The sequence below is a fragment of the Pseudophryne corroboree genome, chromosome 1 (genome assembly GCF_028390025.1).
Source record: "Pseudophryne corroboree isolate aPseCor3 chromosome 1, aPseCor3.hap2, whole genome shotgun sequence".
NCBI lineage: Eukaryota > Metazoa > Chordata > Amphibia > Anura > Myobatrachidae > Pseudophryne > Pseudophryne corroboree.
In genome coordinates this window covers 254,935,409-254,958,495 of record NC_086444.1, presented here as the reverse complement: position 1 = coordinate 254,958,495, position 23,087 = coordinate 254,935,409, and the positions used below count along the sequence as shown (strand labels likewise).

The following is a 23,087-nucleotide window of genomic DNA, read 5'->3' as shown; positions in this document are numbered from 1 at the left end:
GTTGGGAAACACCCCCTAGGGTGGATAAAGCGCTCACACGCTTGTAAGGGCTCTACCCTCTCCTGAGATGGCCGCCCTTAAGGATCCTGCTGATAGAAAGCAGGAGGGTATCCTAAAATGTATTTACACACATACTGGTGTTCTACTGCGACCAGCAATCGCCTCAGCCTGGATGTGCAGTGCTGGGTTGGCGTGGTCGGATTCCCTGACTGAAAATATTGATACCCTAGTTAGGGACAGTATATTTTTGCCTATAGAGCATTTAAAAGATGCATTTCTATATATGCGTGATGCACAGCGGAATATTTGCCGACTGGCATCAAGTCTAAGTGCGTTGTCCATTTCTACCAGTAGAGGGTTATGGACACGACAGTGATCAGGTGATGCGGATTTCAAACGGCATTTGGAAGTATTGCCTTATTAAGGGGAGGAGTTATTTGGGGTCGGTCTTTCAGACCTGGTGGCCACGGCAACAGCTGGGAAATCCACGTTTGTACCCCAGGTCGCCTCTCAACATGAGAAGACGCCGTATTATCAGGCGCAGTCTTTTCGTGGACAAGCGGGCAAAAGGTTCCTCATTTCTGCCCCGTGACAGAGGGAGAGGAAAAAGGCTGCAGAAATCAGCCAGTTCCCAGGAACAGAAACCCTCTCCCGCCTCTGCCAAGCCCTCAGTATGACGCTGGGGCTTTACAAGCAGAATCAGGCACGGTGGGGGGCCCGTCTCAATGAATTTCAGCGCGCAGTGGGCTCACTCGCAAGTAGACCCCTGGATCCTTCAGGTGATATCTCAGGGGTACAAATTGGAATTCGAGACGTCTCCCCCTCGCCGTTTCCTAAAGTCGGCTTTACCGATGTCTCCTTCTGACAGGGAGACAGTTTTGAAAGCCATTCACAAGCTGTATTCCCAGCAGGTGATAATCAAGGTACCCCTCCTGCAACAGGGAACGGGGTATTATTCCACACTGTTGTGGTACCGAAGCCGGACGGCTCGGTGAGACCGATTCTAAATCTAAAATCTTTGAACACTTACATACAGAGGTTCAAATTCAAGATTGAGTCACTCAGAGCAGTGATTGCGAACCTGGAAGAAGGGGACTACATGATGTCTCGGGACATCAAGGATGCTTACCTTCATGTCCAAATTTACCCTTCTCACCAAGGGTACCTCAGGTTTATGGTACAGAACTGTCACTATCAGTTCAGACGCTGCCGTATGGATGGTCCACGGCACCCCGGGTCTTTACCAAGGTAATGGCCGAAATGATGATATTCCTTCGAAGGAAGGGAATTTTAGTTATCCCTTACTTGGATGATTCCCTGATAAGGGTAAGATCCAGGGAACAGTTGGAGGTCGGTGTAGCACTATCTCAGGTAGTGTTGCGGCAGCACGATTGGATTCTCAATATTCCAAAATCGCAGCTGGTTCCGACGACTCGTCTTCTGTTCCTAGGGATGATCCTGGACACAGTCCAGAAAAAGGTGTTTCTCCCGGAGGAGAAAGCCAGGGAGTTATCCGAGCTAGTCAGGAACCTCCTAAAACCGAGCCAAGTCTCAGTGCATCAATGCACAAGGGTTCTGGGTAAAATGGTGGCTTCCTACGAAGCAATCCCATTCGGCAGATTCCACGCAAGAACTTTCCAGTGGGACCTGCTGGACAAATGGTCCGGGTCGCATCTTCAGATGCATCAGCGGATAACCCTGTCACCAAGAACAAGGGTGTCCCTCCTGTGTTGGTTGCAGAGTGCTCATCTTCTAGAGGGCCGCAGATTCGGCATTCAGGACTGGGTCCTGGTGACCACGGATGCCAGCCTGCGAGGCTGGGGAGCAGTCACACAGGGAAGGAATTTCCAGGGCTTATGGTCAAGCCTGGAGACATCACTTCACATAAATATCCTGAAGCTAAGGGCCATTTACAATGCTCTAAGCTTAGCAAGACCTCTGCTTCAAGGTCAGCCGGTGTTGATCCAGTCGGACAACATCACGGCAGTCACCCACGTAAACAGACAGGGTGGCACAAGAAGCAGGAGGGCAATGGCAGAAGCTGCAAGGATTCTTCGCTGGGCGCAAAATCATGCGACAGCACTGTCAGCAATTCCGGGAGTGGACAACTGGGAAGCAGACTTCCTCAGCAGACACGACCTCCACCCGGGAGAGTGGGGACTTCACCCAGAAGTCTTCCACATGATTATAAACCGTTGGGAAAAACTCGACAGGTATTGCGCCAGGTCAAGGGACCCTCAGGCAATAGCTGTAGACGCTCTGATAACACCGTGGGTGTACCAGTCAGTGTATGTGTTCCCTCATCTGCCTCTCATACCCAAGGTACTGAGATTGATAAGATGGAGAGGAGTAAGCACTATATTCGTGGCTCCGGATTGGCCAAGAAGGACTTGGTAACCGGAACTTCAAGAGATGCTCACGGAGGATCCGTGGCCTCTACCTCTAAGAAGGGACCTGCTCCAGCAAGGACCCTGTCTGTTCCAAGACTTACCGCGGCTGCGTTTGACGGCATGGCGGTTGAACGCCGGATCCTGAAGGAAAAAAGGCATTCCGGATGAAGTCATCCCTATCCTGATCAAAGCCAGGAAGGATGTAACCGCAAAACATTATCACCGCATTTGGCGAAAATATGTTGCGTGGTGCGAGGCCAGTAAGGCCCGACGGAGGAAATTCAACTGGGTCGATTCCTACATTTCCTGCAAACAGGAGTGTCTATGGGCCTGAAATTGGGGTCCATTAAGGTTCAAATTTCGGCCCTGTCAATTTTCTTCCAAAAAGAACTAGCTTCAGTCCCTGAAGTTCAGACGTTGTAAAAGGGGTACTGCATATACAGCCTCCTTTTGTGCCTCCAGTGGCACCTTGGGATCTCAATGTAGTTTTTGGGTTCCAAAAGTCACATTGGTTTGAACCACTTAAATCTGTGGAGTTAAAATATCTCACATGGAAAGTGGTCATGCTGTTGGCCCTGGCCTGGGCCAGGCGCGTGTCAGAATTGGCGGCTTTATCCTGTAAAAGCCCTTATCTGATTTTCCATTCGGACAGGGCGGAATTGAGGACTCGTCCTCAGTTTCTCCCTAAGGTGGTTTCAGCGTTTCACCTGAACCAACCTATTGTGGTGCCTGCGGCTACTAGGGACTTGGAGGACTCCAAGTTGCTAGACGTGGTCAGGGCCCTGAAAATATGTTTCCAGGACGGCTGGAGTCAGAAAATCTGACTCGCTGTTTATCCTGTATGCACCCAACAAGCTGGGTGCTCCTGCTTCCCCAGCATCCACTTAGGACGTTAGAGAAAATAAGAATTTACTTACCGATAATTCTATTTCTCGTAGTCCGTAGTGGATGCTGGGCGCCCATCCCAAGTGCGGATTGTCTGCAATACTGGTACATAGTTATTGTTACCAAAAAATCGGGTTATTGCTGTAGTGAGCCATCTTTTCTAGAGGCTCCTCTGTTATCATGCTGTTAACTGGGTTTAGATCACGAGTTGTACGGTGTGATTGGTGTGGCTGGTATGAGTCTTACCCGGAATTCAAAATCCTTCCTTATTGTGTACGCTCGTCCGGGCACAGTATCCTAACTGAGGCTTGGAGGAGGGTCATGGGGGGAGGAGCCAGTGCACACCAGGTAGTTCTAAAGCTTTACTTTTGTGCCCAGTCTCCTGCGGAGCCGCTATTCCCCATGGTCCTTACGGAGTCCCCAGCATCCACTACGGACTACGAGAAATAGAATTATCGGTAAGTAAATTCTTATTTTCTCTGGCGTCCTAGTGGATGCTGGGGACTCCGTAAGGACCATGGGGATTACACCAAAGCTCCCAAACGAGCGGGAGAGTGCGGATGACTCTGCAGCACCGAATGAGAGAACTCCAGGTCCTCCTCAGCCAGGGAATCAAATTTGTAGAATTTAGCAAACGTGTTTGCCCCTGACCAAGTAGCTGCTCGGCAAAGTTGTAAAGCCGAGACCCCTCGGGCAGCCGCCCAAGATGAGCCCACCTTCCTTGTGGAATGGGCTTTTATTGATTTAGGCTGCGGTAATCCTACCGCAGAATGCGCCAGCTGAATAGTGCTACAAATCCAGCGCGCAATAGACTGCTTAGAAGCAGGAGCACCCAGCTTGTTGGGTGCGTACAGGATAAACAGCGAGTCAGTTTTTCTGACTCCAGCCGTCCTGGAAACATAAATTTTCAGGGCCCTGACTACGTCCAGCAACTTGGAATCCTCCAAGTCCCTAGTAGCCGCAGGCACCACAATAGGTTGGTTCAAGTGAAAAGCTGAGACCACCTTCGGGAGAAACTGAGGACGAGTCCTCAATTCTGCCCTATCCATCTGGAAAATCAGATAAGGGCTTTTACAAGACAAAGCCGCCAATTCTGAAACCCGCCTGGCCGAAGCCAGGGCCAACAGTATGACCACTTTCCACGTGAGATATTTTAATTCCACAGTCTTAAGTGGTTCGAACCAATGTGATTTCAGGAATGCCAAAACCACATTGAGATCCCAAGGTGCCACTGGGGGCACAAAAGGAGGCTGAATATGCAGAACTCCTTTGACAAAAGTCTGAACTTCAGGCAGTGAAGCCAGTTCTTTCTGGAAGAAAATCGACAGAGCCGAAATCTGGACCTTGATGGACCCCAATTTGAGGCCCAACGTCACCCCTGCTTGCAGGAAGTGTAGGAATCAACCCAGTTGAAATTCCGCCTTCAGGGCCCTCATGGCCTCACACCAAGCAACATATTTCCGCCAAATGCGGTAATAATGTCTTGCGGTGACATCCTTCCTGGCTTTGATCAGGGTAGGGATAACTTCCTCCGGAATACCCTTTTCCTTTAGGATCCGGTGTTCAACCGCCATGCCGTCAAACGCAGCCGCGGTAAGTCTTGGAACAGACAGGGTCCCTGCTGCAGCAGGTCTTGTCTGAGCGGCAGAGGCCAAGGGTCCTCTGCCAGCATCTCTTGAAGTTCCGGGTACCAAGCTCTTCTTGGCCAATCCGGAACCACGAGTATGGTTTTCACTCCTCGCATTCTTATTATTCTCAGTACCTTGGGTATGAGAGGTAGAGGAGGAAACACATAAACCGACTGGTACACCCACGGTGTCACTAGAGCGTCCACAGCGATCGCCTGAGGGTCCCTTGACCTGGCGCAATATCTTTTCAACTTTTTGTTGAGGCGGGACGCCATCATGTCCACCCGTGGTCATTCCCAACGGTTTACCCGCATTTGGAAAACTTTTGGAAGAAGTCCCCATTCTCCCGGGTGTAGGTCGCCCATCGGAGAATCCTTGTGGCTTCTGCCATCGCCATCCTGCTTCTTGTGCCGCCCTGTCTGTTTACATGGGCGACCGCCGTGATGTTGTCTGATTGGATCAGTACCGGCTGGTTCTGAAGCAGGGGCCTTGCTTGGCTTAGGGCATTGTAAATGGCCCTTAGCTCCAGAATATTCATGTGAAGCGAAATCTCCTTGGAAATTTCTTCCCTGTGTGACTGCACCCCAGCCCCGAAGGCTGGCCTCCGTGGTCACCAGGACCCAGTCCTGTATTCCGAATCTGCGGCCCTCTAGTAGATGAGCCCTCTGCAGCCACCACAGCAGCGACACCCTGTTTCTTGCCGACAGGGTTATCCGCTGTTGTATCTGTAGATGGGACCCGGACCATTTGTCCCACAGGTCCCACTTGAACGTCCTTGCGTGGAACCTTCCGAATGGAATTGTGCTTCGTACGAAGCTACCATTTTTTCCAGGACTCGTGTGCTTCCACTGGAAGAAACACTCTTTTCTGGTCTGTGTCCAGAATCATTCCCAGGAACAGAAGACGTGTCGTCGGGACCAGCTGTGACTTTGGAATATTGAGAATCCAGTCGTGCTGTTGTAGCACTTCCCGAGAGAGTGCTACCCCCACTACCAACTGTTCTTTGGACCTCGCCTTTATCAGGAGATCGTCCAAGTACGGGATAATAAAAACTTCCTTCTTGCGAAGGAGTATCATCATTTCGGCCATTACCTTGGTAAAGACCTTCGGTGCCGTGGACAACTCCAACGGCAGCGTCTGGAACTGATAGTGACAGTCCTGTACCACACATCTGAGGTACTCCTGGTGAGGAGGGTAAATGGGGACATGCAGGTACGCATCCTTGATGTCCAGGGAGACCCTGTAATCCCCCTCGTCCTGGCTCGTAATAACCGCCCTGAGCGATTCCATCTTGAACTTGAATCTTCTGATATAAAAGTTCAAGTATTTTAATTTTAAGATGGGTCTCACCGAACCGTTCTGTTTCGGTACCACAACCATTGTGGAATAGTAACCCCTTCCTTGCTGAAGGAGGGGCACCTTGACAATCACTTGTTGTGATTATAGTGTTGAATAGCCACCAACACCGCCTCCCTGGCAGAGGGAGGTGCCGGTAAGGCAGATTTTAGGAAACGGCGGGGGGAAGAACGTCTCGAACTCCAGCCTGTACCCCTGAGATACTACTTGAAGGACCCAGGGATCCATGTGAGAGAGCCCACTGGGCGCTGAAATTTCTGAGACGGGCCCCCACCGTACCCGGGTCTGCCTGAGCAGCCCCAGCGTCATGCTGTGGACTTACCGGACGCAGGGAGGACTTCTGCTCTTGGGAACTAGCTGTGTGCTGCAGCTTTTTCCTCTACCTTTGCCTCTCGGCAGAAAGGATGAGCCTCTAGCCCTCTTGCTTTTCTGGGGCCGAAAGGACTGTACTTGATGATACGGTGCTTTCTTTTGTTGTGGGGTAGCCTGTGGCAAAAAGTCGATTTCCCAGCAGTAGCTGTGGAAACGAGGTCTGAAAGACCATCCCCAAACAGTTTTACCCCCTTATAGGGCAAAACTTCCATGTGCCGATTCGAGTCGGCATCGCCTGACCATTGCCGAGTCCATAACCCCCGTCTGGCGGCAATGGACCTAGCGCTTATTTTTGATGCCAGCCGGCAAATATCCCTCTGTGCATCACGCATGTATAAGACCACGTCTTTTATATGCTCTATTGTCAGCAAAATATTGTCCCTATCCATAGTTATTTTCCGACAGGGAATCTGACCACGCAGCGGGAGCACTGCACATCCATGCCGAAGCAATGGCTGGTCGCAATATAATGCCAGAGTGTGTGACTATATCTTTCAGGGTAACCCCCTGCTTTTTATCAGCAGGTTCCTTCAGGGCGGCCGTATCCGGAGACGGTAGTGCCACCTTTTCTGATAAGCGTGTAAGCGCTGTATCTACCCCTATGGGGTGTTTCCCAACGTGACCTATCCTCTGGCGGGAAAGGGTACGCTGCCAATAACCGTTTAGAAATTATCAATTTCTTACCGGGGGAAGACCACGCTTCCTCACACACCTCATTTAATTCCTCAGATGCAGGAAAAACTACTGGTAGTTTTCTCTCACCAAACATAATACCCTTTTATGTGGTACCTGGGGTATTATCATAAATGTGTAATACATTTTTCATTGCCTCAATCATGTAACGGGTGGACCTATTTGGAGGGTACACTAGTCTCATCGTCGTCGACACTGGAGTCGGTATCCGTGTCGACATCTGTTTCTGCCATCTGAGGTAGCGGGCGTTTTTAGAGCCCCCCCATGACATTTGAGACGCTGGAACAGGTACAAGCTGAGTAGCCGGCTGTTTTGTGTCGTCGACCTTTTTTGTAAGGAGTTGACACTTTCACGTAATCCTTCCATAAGTCCAACCACACCGGTGTCGATCCCGCAGGGGGTGACATCACATTTACAGGCATTCGCTCCGCCTCCACATCATTATCCTCCTCATACATGTCGACACAGCCGTACCGACACACAGCACACACACAGGGAATGCTCTGACAGAGGACAGGACCCCACAAAGCCCTTTGGGGAGACAGAGGGAGAGTATGCCAGCACACACCAGGGCGCTATATATCACAGGGATATCACATATAAAGAGTGGTTTCCCTTATAGCTGCCTATATATATTGTATACTGCGCCTAAATTGTGCCCCCCCTCTCTTTTTAACCCTTTCTGTAGTGTATTGACTGCAGGGGAGAGCCAGGGAGCTTCCCTCCAACGGAGCTGTGAGGGAAAAATGGCGCCAGTGTGCTTAAGGAGATAGCTCCGCCCCTTTTTCGCGGACTTTCTCCCGCATTTTTATGGATTCTGGCAGGGGTTAAAAAGCACCTATATAGCCTCTGGGGCTATATATGGTGCCAGTTTGCCAGCCAAGGTGTCAGTATTGCTGCTCAGGGCGCCCCCCCCCCCCCTGCGCCCTGCACCCATCAGTGACCGCAGTGAGTGGTGTGCATGAGGAGCAATGGCGCACAGCTGCAGTGCTGTGCGCCACCTTGGAGAAGACAGAAGTCTTCAGCCGCCGATTTTCCGGACCACCTTCTTGCTTCTGGCTCTGTAAGGGGGACGGCGGCGCGGCTCCGGGAACGGACGACGAGGTCGGGTCCTGTGTTCGATCCCTCTGGAGCTAATGGTGTCCAGTAGCCTAAGAAGCCCAAGCTACCACCACTTAGGTAGGTTCGCTTCTTCTCCCCTTAGTCCCTCGATGCAGTGAGCCTGTTGCCAGCAGGTCTCACTGAAAATAAAAAACCTAACAAATACTTTCTTCCTAGGAGCTCAGGAGAGCCCCTAGTGTGCATCCAGCTCAGCCGGGCACAGAAATCTAACTGAGGCTTGGAGGAGGATCATAGGGGGAGGAGTCAGTGCACACCAGATAGTCCTAAATCTTTCTTTAGATGTGCCCAGTCTCCTGCGGAGCCGTCTATTCCCCATGGTCCTTACGGAGTCCCCAGCATCCACTAGGACGTCAGAGAAATCAACAACGTGCTGAAATAACTTCCCGTTTTTTGGAACGGGGATACTCCAAATCGGTACTGACACGTGTCTAAGTAAAGCACATAGTATCTTAAATGGACAGCAGGCGAAAAGTACAGTACATGATAAGTGCATCATTTTTTTCTACCTAACTCGATGGCACATCGGGTGTTACCAGAAAAGCTCTTCGGAGACATTGGCCTATAGTAGCATCTGATAACAACTTGCCCTTCGCTAAGGTACCAGCACCCATAGTGGCCTACCGACGAGGTGCCAATTTAAAACAGCTTCTAATGAGGCCTACTACATTCCCAGAACAAAAAAAAGTCTAATATCCAGCTTATGCAGGCCAAACCCGGCAGTTTTTCGTGGGGGGGGGGGTGCACCACATGTAGAGCTATGATTACTGGCCCTTTCCTATACCACCCACACACAGGGAAAAGGATCCCTATCAAGTACCATCTTCACTGTCGATTGGACTATGTTGTTTATCTTCTGAAATGTCCTTGTGGACTTTGTTACGTCGGATTGACGACACGTCCATTTAGCGATCGGATGGCCAACCACCGGTCGTCCATCCACACGGCCCTTCTTTCTGGCCTCTCTGATAAACCAGTGGCACGACATTTCGTGTCTGCAAGACATCAAGTAGCTGCCCTGAAATGTCAGCTTATCGATTGGGTTCCCCCGCCGCAATCTGGTGGAGATCGCACATTACTCCTCAAACATATGGAAAGTTTTTGGATACATAAACTCAACACGGTAGCCCCCAGGGGCCTCAACGAGGCCAATCCACTTAACATCTTTCTTTAAGGGCACCCATCTATGTTAGGGATGGCCTTCACTGTCCCCCCACCATTAGTGACGGCATTCACCAAATGGTACATCCCTAGAAATATGCGATCATTTATGACATGAGTGTATATACTCTCCACTTATGTTGAGATCTAGTGTATCTGATTAATCCATTCCTTAAGCATTTGATGGTTTAATGTTTATTTCCGGTCATGTTTTTGTTCTGTTTTTACATTTTCCCTTTTTTTTCATTTATTTATGTATTATTTTTCTATTATATTTCTTTGTTAAATATATGTTGGTTGATTCCCGGAGCCATCCCAGGTCCTTGACAGATTGAGAGGAGGCCTAAGGGCCCAGTATCCCGCCTGCCTATAGGCCTGAGTTACCATTTCCCTATAAGCATTTGAGTTTCCCTAATTTACGTTTATATCCACTGTCAGGGAGTGTAAACTGTTGCATTTTGGCTTATTATGTTCTTAGGTCAGCGGGATTTCTGGTTTCATGGCTCTCCTAGGCATCGTGTCTTTGTACATCTATTGGTTACATAGTTATGTTTCACAGTCAGGGACTCTTCCCTTGATTGACAGCCTCACTACCCCTTGTCTGATCACCGAGTTGTGACGTCATTTCCGGCAGGGCGGGAGCTAGTGGCATGCATCAGTGTGATCACGATTAGTATTATGACATGCATACATCGTGGGCTTCCCCTCCCTTGACTGCCCACAGGCATAGTACCCCTCATTATACGACGTCACCTGGTCACGTCTGCTATGTGTTAGCGGTGGAGCCGGGGCCGCATCACTTCCGGTCCGTGGAATGCACGGACTTCCTGTCTGTGAAACGCGGAAGTCGCGTACCTGGCGTCCAGCGAATTAACCTGTGTTTAGCTCCTTTTTTACGATTTTGCTTTAAATTTGTTTGTGTTTATACTCTATCGATGTATTACCTTGTGTTACATTCAGGGCTGTATACTTCCCCTGTTAGTTGATCATTTAGTTCTGTTTGCAGCTTGTGAGTATCTCTAATTGGCACTTCCTGTCTAAATGCCTTAAATAGCCTCTGGCTCAGACAGTTTATTATGCAGCTATCATTTGGCTCCTGACCTCAGAGCCGTGAGTATTCCAGCTTTTCTGCAATCCTTTGGTGCTTTTTCCTGGTCAGCTAGTAAGTACACTCTTTGTTCTGCAGTTACAGATGTTATGTTGAACCTGCTGATTAAGCCATAGCTGCCACATGTTACCTGTATGATCTCCAGGTATGACACAATTTGAGGAGTATTGTGAGTTGATATTTCACCATTTTGTGGTTGTTTGTTGAACAGGCTTTATGCCTTATCTTTACTCTAGTGGTCCTCGTCTATAGGAGTTCCTATTTTGACTACGCTTTTTTACCCAGCATTGTGTTCAGGTAATCAAACATATTGCTTATATTAGTATCCTTCCTGGGGTCTGAAGTGAGGTAGAGGTGTTTCTGATTACATGAGTATGTGCACCCCATTTATGACTAGTATTTTAATACTCTGCTTCTTGTATTGTTTTGCCACTTTTATCTGTCACAAGGGCCTGGGAGGCACTGGTGGTGATGGTGTAGGTGATTCAGTATTTTATATTGATTTTAATTGTCTTTAATGTTTATTGTTCATTAACTAGATGTTGTGAAGTGCCGGTCTTGATAAAGGTCCACATATGGACCGAAACGTCGATGGTTAATGGCATCATCCCTGAAACTGATTAAACTAAGTTAACTCAACAAGTGACTCCAGAGACTGATTTTAGCGGGAGTGCACCTTCCACCTTGGTGGTTTTTTTGTGGTATATATATATATATATATATATATATATATATATATATATATATATATTTTTTTTTTTTTATTATTTTTTTCATTATTATTATTATTTTATACAGAGTAATGTTTTTAATTTAAAAATTTAATAAATAGTAAGCCTACATGAAGAAGACATGTGTGAAAAGTAAAACCACCTTTAGCTGCAATAATTTGGAGCAATAATTTTCTTTAGGCGCTAATGAGTATTAAAACATATAAGAGGAAATATGACCCCACAGTCTTTACAAAACTGCATTAATTAATTGACCTTTGGCACATACATACCCACCGCCTACACTCTACCTTGTACATGTGTTTTAAGTATGCTTTGTTTTCCAACCTCGCATTGGGTACTTTTATACAGGCCACAGAAATGCCAAGATGGCGTCCGCTATTCTTATTTAGAGTATATTTTAAATTAGGGGCACATAATTCCTTACAGTACATTAACATTTGTATGAGACGTTTGAAAAAAATAAAATAAATGTAAACACTTTAGTGTTTTAACAACTACTCTCAAGAGAGAATGTAGTGAGACAAACCTTTGCGGTGGCACACCAAGGCTTCCACATTTGCATGTAGTTTTCTAAGTTGCTGATCTAGATTTTCAAATTGCTGCTGCTTTTCTTCAAACCACTGACAGTGGGAAAAAAATAAAATGAAAAAGGACAATTTATCAAGGAACAAAAACTATGTTATATTAGATTTACTAGTGGTTGACAAGCTTACATACAACTTTGTGGGTCAACAGACCAAATAGAATAGAGTCAATAGATAAATTATCTTATTTTCTACTTCTACAAGCTTAAAATGAAATTGTTTAACCTCGTAAGGCCATCATTATACAGTTCAAAAAAAATCAGCTCTTACTGCATCCGATTCATTCATCTTGATTGTCATTTTGTTGACAGCGTCCGCAGCTTTGTTTACCATCCTCAATAATCCTGCTCCACTCAATGCCTGGGTGCTAACCGCTCTCGGCAGCTGCAATTGAATGACAAATAAGGGCAAACAAACCAGTTAAAAGGTTGGAGTCTTAACAGGGTAGCAAAGTGCAAATAAAAAAGGATGTTCCGTTTTCTCCACTATATTACATTTCAATACAGAGTAAACCCATTTTTTCTGATTTACTGCCTTCACAGTTATCCCAGAGGAAAACATAAAAAAATAGAATTTTCATTTGCTGTTTTTACATATAGATGAACAAACGTGGTGTTTGCCAAAGGTCAATGGAGTCCTTCAGCTTAAAGTAAGTAAATAAAGTGGCCAGTGTAGCCGTGCCATCATTTAATCTATAAATAAAACAGTATTATTATTATTGGGGATATACTGTATGTACAACAAATACAAAATCAACATTTTCTCTCACAATACATTGCTTCAACGCCAATAACAAAAACTGTCCATTTAAATGAAAAACACATTTTATGTCTGGAGAGCAATAGCACACAAGACTATACCTCAACCCTTCATATATCTGCTTAGGGTAACTCTGACTTACCCCCTTCCCTTCAAAATGTAACGTATAATAATACCTGGAGATGCAAGAGAACCAATACTATTCATGATGTGTTTGACTCAGTAGAATCCTTATGTCTTTCCAATAACTTAATGGAACATTTTCTTTGCCTCCCAAACACTTTATTATGTTTTTACAAGTTTGTTACCATGTTCAATTCAAACTGCCAACATACAGCACCCACGTGATATTGCATCTAACTCTTTAGTCCTTATTGCATCTTCTCAACATCACCTCTTATCACTTAAGGGACCTTTATCCAGATTTAATCCCTGGTGACCCTATAAAATGATTGTCTAATTTACAGAGCAGACCTTGGTGATTCTCCAAACATGACCTCATTTACAGACAACAACATTTTAAAATCACTGTGCTCCGCTAAACTTGTCACTGCCCAAAATGCAACACGGAACATGCTACTTTCACTAACGCATTTTAGTGGTGCCCATAAGCTGAGACATTTTGGTATAAAGAGTTTAATCGAACCTTTACTATTTGGCCATGTTGCTATATGGAAAGAACAGTGTTCTAGCAGGCACATTACTCCCATTTTCAAACTTACAGTAACTCTGATTACAGCATGCAATGAAAGGAGAAATCAGCGGTATATCCACTGCAAGTCCCGGGATGTGGAAGTCCCCGTCTCAGCCTCTGTTAAGGTGGTATTTACCACACCGCCAAGACTCAGATTACTCTTTTCATTTGCATGTTGTCACAATTGGACACATCATAGAAGATGCAGAAACAATAGGAAAGCCTTTTATGGAGAAAAGATGATACATCTACTAACTCCTGTGAGTGCTGTCAATTCTGTAGGGTCAGATTTAAATTATCAAACAAAACCTTGTGTGTGTGTATATATATATACATATATATATATATATATATATATATATATATATATATCTCCCTGTAAGTCATCGTCTCATCAGTGTTTTTTTTTATCACACTGTTTGGACTGAAGAGTATTGAATGCGGTCACTTTTTGGAGATCTACACTTATCAGTAACATTGTTTTAATATCCCCAAATCCCCCCTCCCCCACACCCCTTCTCCTTATCTTGTATCATTGTACACATGGTAAAAGTTATCAAAACCTATACATTAAGTATCATTTTATATATTATAATGTCCAGTTTCAAGCATTAGCTGACAATTGCGATCTTGAGCTTATAGGCTGCTATAGATGGCGTAGGTTATCTTTTTCAATGTTGTCTTGTGCAGTGAAAAGTGTCACGTGACCCCCTGCTGTGCATTACTGTGATTTGCACAGTCAAGCCCCCAGGTTACCAATCCTCTTGTGAAGTGGGAGGATCAGAGAGGCTAGGCTACTCTGCCAGGAACGCAGAACACCACAAAATTCAAAAGTCTTGGGAGAGTAGGGAAGTACAGTATGTTCAACTCTTATTTACTGTTGCCATCCGTTACTCCTTTGATGGTTTCAATGGCCTCACTGGTGACAGCAGATCGCACCAAAATGTCTGAACATGGGGAACAAGTGCCCTGGCTCTATACCAGCAGAAAACCTGGCACACAACTACTGTAAGAATCATCTTCTTGCAATAACACCATTACAATTCTGTGAAAATGGAAAACTACAAGATGGAGCCAGAGCTTAACAGAGCTTATATGAACAGAGACCCCTTTTTAATTCCAATAGCCGGATGACGACAGATGTACAGTAGGTAGAACCGCTTCCATATCAAGGAAGTTTCAGAAATGCTCACCATTTGTCCTGCCTAACCTCTATTTGGATATAGAAACGGACATCATCAAGCAAAACACTAACCCAAAGATGTTGAACCACCAATGGATGTGGTACTTTGCTTTTGCCAATCCACTACTAAAAAAGCTACTCTTGCTGGTCAGGAATTTCACTTCCTCAGTAACCAATTTTGCCATCAGAGGAAATAAAAGTTGAGCGTTCTATCAGACTGAAACGTTCAACATAATGACCATTTTTATAATATCCAAGTATGAATGGGTGTACTTTAAAGAACTTGGTCTTAATCGTTACATTTAGAATCCACGCCAAAACTTAAAAGTAGGTACACACTATCCAATCTATCCTTCAATATACCATTCCAACCACCTGAGAGGTACAAACCATAGATGGATAGTAGGTGAAAAATACAAAGTACTTCACACAGATTTGTTTAGGAATGTAAATTAAAAAGTGTGATGTCATTAATGAAGTAGTCACCAAGTTATGATCACTGTGTTATTGCTGATTAGTGGGGTGTGGAACTTATCCCCAGAAAAGAGAGAATAACAGAAATAATGACTCCCTTATGAATTAGTCCCACATGGAACAACAGTCATCATTTGGTAATAGGAAACGTAGTGCCCAGGGATGGGGACATCTGATCCACTACTGTGAGAGTTACTTCCGGATTCACTTGACTTGGTCAGATGGGGCCAGCTTGCCTCTGCTAACCGCCCCAGCCACTGCACTCTCTACCACTGTCTCTCACTGCCTTCCGGAGCAGCAAGGTGTCAGTACAAAGACTTTCACTGTTCTAGAAACACCAACCACTGAATCTATTTACCAGCACTATAACAGAACCATAGAGCCCAACCTGGTCATTGGGGGTGATTCAGACTTGATTTTAGCTGTGCTAAATTTAGCACAGCTACGATCATCCACACTGACATGTGGGGGGACACCCAGCACAGGGCTAGTCCGCCCCGCATGTCAGGCCCGGCCGTACCGCACAAGTACAAAAGCATCACACAGCAGCAATGCTTTTGTACTTAAAGAGTAACTCCCAGCCAGCATAGCTCATGCGTGCTGGCCGGTAGTTACTCGTCGTTGTGATGGTCGCAGCAGCTGCGTGTGACGTCACGCAGTCGCTGCGGCCCGCCCCATCGCACGGTCCGGCCACGCCTGCGTTGTCTGGACCAATACCACAAAACGGCGGCGTGCCACCCCACCCCTGCCCAGCGACCGCCTCTGCCTGTCAATCAGGCAGAGGAGATCGCTGGGCTACGACAGCCGTCGGCTGTCTTGCATGCGCCGGCGCTAAATAGCAGCGTGCGATCAGGTCAGAATGTCCCCCATAGAGTATGTTATGTAATTCCAAGTCACGGTCATATACTACCCCACTTATGGTATTGTATATATCTTTTAGCAATACTCTGGTCACTCTACAGCTCTTAAGATTTAACCAACAATGTGGTAGAATTATGCAATATCTTGAATTCTTTAAGCATCCCCGCGTTTACCAAGTATAACTAGATTCCTAATAGACACCAAATATTTGACTTTATTTCACTCAGATGGGCAAGTAGCACTGGGATAAAACGTAAGTTATTTTTCATTGATAAAATGTTACTAAGCCTGACTTGTTGGATAGCCACAAAACCTATTCCAATGTCTTCCTGCGCTCGTATGTGAACTCAGGTCTGGTAATTGTACACTCACTCAATATTCAGAGAATACATTTGAAAAAATGTCAAAGGGCTTCTGCCACCTCCTATGACTGCAACAAGACTAATTAAGCAATCATCTGCTCATCTAGCCACCCTTTCAGCTATAGTCCAAATGTTCTTTAATAGCAAAACAACAACAAAATTTTTTACTTTTGGCTTGTCAGGCTTTTGTAAGCTTGACAGGTCCAGGGTCTGCATCGTTGGATGCAGACTTACTGGACCTCGGTGTCCAGTAAGTCTGAGCAAACATGAGCATACACGGGCTAACCAGTGCCTAAAAACATGGCGAATCGCAACCAACGGACGCAATGGTGATCCAGTGCTGCGTCCTCAGAGATAGCACTCGGATTCTCACAAATGCATGCAGGAGGCATCTACAGTATCTCCTACACACGCCGCCTGCTGCATTTGTATTTTAACAACACGGAATTGGGCTGTGCAGCTCCTTACAAATATGAATTAGGCCCTTAGGTCTGTGGCTTCCTTATCCACATAAGGTCACATCTACAGCATAGTACTTCTTTTATTCTGAATATTGTCAGCTCTTCACATATTCTCCATATGCCTATGCCGCTTTGGAACAACCAATGCTTAGCTCTGGGAACAATAATTTCCAGTGATGAAGGATGAATCTCCCAAGATCAGCCGAATCTTCTAAAATAGGATTTTAAAACCTACCGGTAAATCCTTTTCTCGCAGTCCATAAGGGATATTGGGGGAAACTAGTACGATGAGTATAGACGGGTCCAAAATAGTCAGTGCACTTTAAATTTCTTCAACTGGGTGTGCTGGGTCCTCCCCTCTATGCCCCCTCCCACAGGAAGTTATAGGTAAAAACGTGCCCGAAGGAGAAAGGACATATATGACAGAAGGAACATGATAACAGGAAGGGTGGTGAGAGTTACACACCAGCACACCTTTAACATACAACAACCAGCAACAGCTGGTAACAATAACAGCTGAACAGGTAACTATTGAACAAGAACCTGCAGAAAAGTCCATGCACTGAGGCTGGTGCCAATATCCCTTATGGGACTACGAGAAAGGGATTTACCGGTAGGTATTAAAATCCTATTTTCTCTAGCATCCATAAGGGATATTGGGGCAAACTAGTATGATGGGGACGTCGCAAAGCTTCCAGAACGGGTGGGAACGTGTGGAGACTGCTGCAGCACCTCCTTGGCCAGGGTATCAAATTTGTAGAACTTCACAAAAAAGTGTTCTTCTCCGACCAGGTAGCAGCTCGGCATAGTTGCAAGGCCGAGACTCCACGGGCAGCAGCCCAGGAAGAGCCCACTGATCTAGTAGAGTGGGCCTTTAGAGACTTAGAAACAGGTAAGGCTGCCGACACATAGGCCTGTTGGATGGTAAGCCTAATCCAACGAGCAATGGACTGCTTTGAAGTAGGGCAACCCTTCTTCTGCGCATCATAGAGCACGAACAAGGAATCAGTCTTTCTGACCCAAGCTGTACGCTTGACATATCTTCAAGGCACGCACAGCATCCAATGCCTCCGGAGGAGAAGTGTCAGAACTGGACAGAACCACAATAGGTTGATTCAGATGAAATGCGGAGACGTCTAGTTCGGAGCTCCGCTCTGTCCTCGTAAAAGACCAAGTAGGGACTTTTACACGATAAGGCCCCCAATTCTGAAACACGTCGAGCAGAAGCCAAGGCCAGTAACATCACAGTCTTCCACGTGAGGTACTTGTCTTCTACAGTCATAAGAGGTTCAAACCAGGAGGACTGTAAAAATTTCAACACTACATCCAAATCCCAGGGTACCTTAGGCAGCACAAAGGGAGGTTGTATTTGGAGTACCCCTTGCAAGGTTATCTGATCTTCTGGCAACACTGCCAATTTCTTTTGAAAGAAAATGGAGAGAGCTGAAATCTGGACCTTAATGGAACCCAGACGTAAGCCCTTATCCACACAAGCCTGCAGGAAACGTCCCAAGCGAAACTCTGCAGGTGGATATGTGCGGTCCTCGCACCAAGAGACATATCTCCTCCAGATATGATAGTGTTTTGATGTCACAGGTTTCCTGTCCTGAACCATGGTTGCAATAACCTTCTTGGAAAAGCCCTTGCGAGCTAGGATGTTCCGCTTAACCTTCATGCCGTCAAACGAAGTCGCCGTAAGTCCGGGAAGACAAACGGTCCTTGTTGAAGAAGATCTGTTCTGAGTGGTAGAGGCCAAGGGTCTTGGATGGACATGTCCAGAAGATCCGTGTACCACGCCCTCCGAGGCCAATCCGGGGCAATTAGAATTGCCTGGACACTTTGATTCCTGATTCGCTTTAGCACTCTTGGGAGCAATGGAATCGGAGGAAACAGGTAGACCAGCCGGTACGGCCAAGGCGACGCCAGTGCGTCCACTGCCCTCGTCTGAGGGTCCCTGGTCCGCGAGCAATACCAGGGAAGATTCTTGTTGAGACGAGAAGCCATCATGTCTATTTGTGGGCAACTCCACCGGTCGATGATCTGCTGGAACACCAGATGGTGGAGCCCCCACTCCCCTGGGTGGAGATCGTGATGACTCAGGTAGTCCGCCTCCCAGTTGTCCACACCCGGAATGAAGATTGCGGACATGGCTCTTACATTTCTTTCCACCCAGAGGAGTATCTGACACCTCTCGTATGCAGGCTCTGCTTTTTGTCTCTACTTGTCAATTGATACATGCCACCACCATGGCGTTGTCCGACTGTACCCGGATCGCGTGATCCTTGAGCAGAGGAGAGGCTTGAAGTAGAGTACTGTAGATCGTCCGAAGTTCCAGAATGTTGATTGGAAGGAGGCTTTCGTGAGCTGACCACCTGCCCTGGAACTGCGCCCCTTGGGTGACAGCTCCCCATCCTTTCAGACTCACATCCGTCGTAAGGAGGGTCCAATCCTGAATCCCGGAACTCCTGCCCTCCAGGAGATTGGAGGACTGTAGCCACCACAGGAGGGAAATCCTGGCCTGAGGTGAAGCTGAACCATCCTGTGAATCTGGAGATTCGATCCGGACCACTTGCTCAGGAGATCCAACTGAAACTTTCTGGCATGGAACCTCCCATACTGGATTGCCTTGTATGAGGCAACCATCTTTCCCACCAATCTTATGCAGAGATGTACGGACACTCGAGTAGGTCGAAGCATCATGCGGACCATCTCCTGAAGTGTTTTCGCCTTGTCCTCTGGTAGAAACACATTCTGGGCCACAGTATCCAGCAACATCCCCAGGAACAGCAGCCTCTGAGTTGGATCCAGGTGGGACTTCATTAAGTCGAGGATCCATCCATGGTCGGACAGAAGACGGATGGTGCGGTCGATATGGAGCAACATAAGCTCCCTGCATCTTGCCTTTATCAGAAGATCGTCCAGATAAGGGACCACATTGATACCTTGGACCCAGAGTTGAAGCATCATCTCTCCCCCAGCCCCTTCACTGATTTGTGAAGATTGACTGCATTGTTCACAGGAAACAGAATCATTAGATAATGGAGAGAATCTGGTGTGACATACACTGCGCAGCTTGTGTGTACCCATATTTCACAGTAAGCACAATAACATACACACAGTTATAATGCAAGCCTGCCCTACTGTATATGAGAGGTGACACAGATGAGAGAGGACACCAGCACACCCTGAGCTGCACAGCCTCAATGAGGCTGTCCGCTTTCTAAACACAGTAATCACTAGCAATTTAAGTCCTACAGAGGATTAGGATAGTGGGGGTAATTCCAAGTTGATCGCAGCAGGAATTTTTTTAGCAGTTGGGCAAAACCATGTGCACTGCAGGGGAGGCAGATATATTATGTGCAGAGAGAATTAGATTTGGGTGTGGTGTGTTCAATCTGCAATCTAAATTGCAGTGTAAAAATAAAGCAGCCAGTATTTACCCTGCACAGAAACAAAATAACCCACCCAAATCTAACTCTCTGTGCAAATGTTATATCTGCCCCCCCTCCTGCAGTGCACATGGTTTTGCCCAATTGCTAACAAACTTGGTGCTGCGATCAACTCAGAATTACCCCCAGTGTACACAAGTGGCTCTCCACCTTTGCTACACCCTGTACCAGTTTTCCAGCGTGTCTCGTGAGGCAGGAAGCGCTGTGTGCGCTGCAGATGGCTGCTGTATGCAGAGGTAGGCGCCAAAACGCCTCAGGTCCCGCTCTGAGTTCGCTCCATCCCCTCTAATGGCACCAGAGCTATAATGAATATTTATACTGGCAAAGTCTCCTTCATAGCTTAAAACATCACAACAAGTGCTAGTCAAGCCTTTTGTGCCAGTTCTACACGAGGGATCTTAGCGGGACCCAACCAGGAGGGTCCCGTGTGCCGCCACCGTGGTCACCTGCACTTTGAACTAGGGGACCCCCCCTATCGGGGCTCCCGGTTTGTACTCACCATCGATGTCACCTTCAGGCAGCATTAGGGGTGTGTGGCGTGCTGCGGCTGTGACAACCAAGGGGCAGTGCCCCGCTGAACAACAACCCCTCAGGATGGTGGTCCTGCAGCGGGGAAGCGGCTCTGCACCTTGTACGGCTGGTGACCGCCCCCCTTCCCCTAACTCCCACGGCGCAGGTATGCTGTTGCCCAGACAGCATACCGAAAACAATAAAAGTTTAAAATGAAATTTAAGAAAACTCTCTGGAGCTGCAGAGATGATCATCCTCTCCTGAGAGCACTTTTTTCTAAACTGCCTGTGGGAGGGGGCATAGAGGGGAGGAGCCAGCACACCCAGTTGAAGAAATTTAAAGTGCACTGGCTCCTTTGGAACCCATCGTACTAGTTTCCCCCAATATCCCTTATGGATGCTAGAGAAAGTAGGCATCTCTTCCATATTGGCCATATATTTACATATACAGATCTCCATGAGCAATTTAAGGCTATTTAGAAGCTCTATTTCCATAAACAATGCTTGACTTTGCTGGGACAGATTCAAACCTATAAAACTCCTCCATACCTCTGCAGACATTACTACATAAGACCTGTCCCTACTATCTGTAGACTTGTTTCTGTATAACACATTACCATAGAAAACGCAAAAGTAAACGTTGGCTTTGACAGACAACTCCTCTAATATCTCTCCTAAAGAAAATTGTAATACAGGTTGAGTATCCCATATCCAAATATTCAGAAATAAGGAATATTCCAAAATACGGAATTTTTTGAGTGAGATAGTGAAACCTTTGTTGGCTCAATGTACACAAACTTTGTTTAATACACAAAGTTATTAAAAATATTGTATTAAATGACCTTCAGGCTGTGTGTATAAGGTGTAAATGAAACATAAATTAATTGTGTGACTGCACACACACTTTGTTTAATGCACAGAGTTATTAAAAATATTGGCTAAAATTACCTTCAGGCTGTGGGTATAAAGGTGTATATGAAACAAATGCATTCTGTGCTTAGACTTAGGTCCCATCGCCATGATATCTCATTATGGTATGCAATTATACCAAAATACCGAAAAATCCAATATCTAAAATACTTCTGGTCCCAAGCATTTTGGATAAGGGATACTCAACCTGTAGTTATTAATGGGCTGTCATCTCATTAACATGAATGTCAAATGTTTGGCTCAATCCCACTCTGCTTTCTAGGCACATCTGTGGCCATATAGTGATCATATAGTGATCATTTTCATGTACACTGGAGATTAATGCTAGCACAACTTCCACAAGAGGGAAGCTTCCCTTAAATTTACTGCCATACTGATCTAACTATGGGTTCGATCCTATTACCTGCGTAATAGGATCGAACCCACGGGGCAGCGAGCTCTTTTGTGCAAATTCACACCGCCGTAAAATGTGGCCACTGCCGCGATGATTCACCCCGTGAAACAATCGCGGTTAATAGTATCGACTCCAATGTACATCAGTTCTTAGCAAACCTCAACTCATGCCTAATGTAGATTTCCTTTTATTTTGCCATAGCTATACAGATTTTGTACTGGATGGGTGTCTTTTTCCACATGACTAATGTGACAAAAGTACAATGCAGAAAATAAGAATTTACTTACCGATAATTCTATTTCTCGGAGTCCGTAGTGGATGCTGGGGTTCCTGAAAGGACCATGGGGAATAGCGGCTCCGCAGGAGACAGGGCACAAAAAAGTAAAGCTTTACTAGGTCAGGTGGTGTGCACTGGCTCCTCCCCCTATGACCCTCCTCCAGACTCCAGTTAGGTACTGTGCCCGGACGAGCATACACAATAAGGGAGGCATTTTGAATCCCGGGTAAGACTCATACCAGCCACACCAATCACACCGTACAACTTGTGATCTAAACCCAGTTAACAGTATGACAACAGAAAGGGCCTCTTAAAGATGGCTCCTTAACAATAACCCGAATTAGTTAACAATAACTATGTACAAGTATTGCAGATAATCCGCACTTGGGATGGGCGCCCAGCATCCACTACGGACTCCGAGAAATAGAATTATCGGTAAGTAAATTCTTATTTTCTCTATCGTCCTAAGTGGATGCTGGGGTTCCTGAAAGGACCATGGGGATTATACCAAAGCTCCCAAACGGGCGGGAGAGTGCGGATGACTCTGCAGCACCGAATGAGAGAACTCCAGGTCCTCCTTTGCCAGGGTATCAAATTTGTAAAATTTTACAAACGTGTTCTCCCCCGACCACGTAGCTGCTCGGCAGAGTTGTAATGCCGAGACCCCTCGGGCAGCCGCCCAAGATGAGCCCACCTTCCTTGTG

At 46.4% G+C, this 23,087-nt stretch overlaps 1 protein-coding gene across 2 annotated transcripts in view; it reads right to left on the bottom strand.

The window, feature by feature from the left end:
* Positions 1-23,087, bottom strand: part of SNX2 (sorting nexin 2) — a 129,223-nt gene that overhangs the window by 26,575 nt on the left and 79,561 nt on the right. For both annotated transcript variants that reach the window (XM_063964214.1, XM_063964213.1), the window contains exons 9-10: positions 12,301-12,414; positions 11,973-12,066 (exon numbers count right to left, since the gene is read on the bottom strand). In XM_063964214.1, the coding sequence (XP_063820284.1) occupies positions 11,973-12,066; positions 12,301-12,414 (208 nt within the window). The remainder of the gene's footprint in view (positions 1-11,972; positions 12,067-12,300; positions 12,415-23,087) is intronic.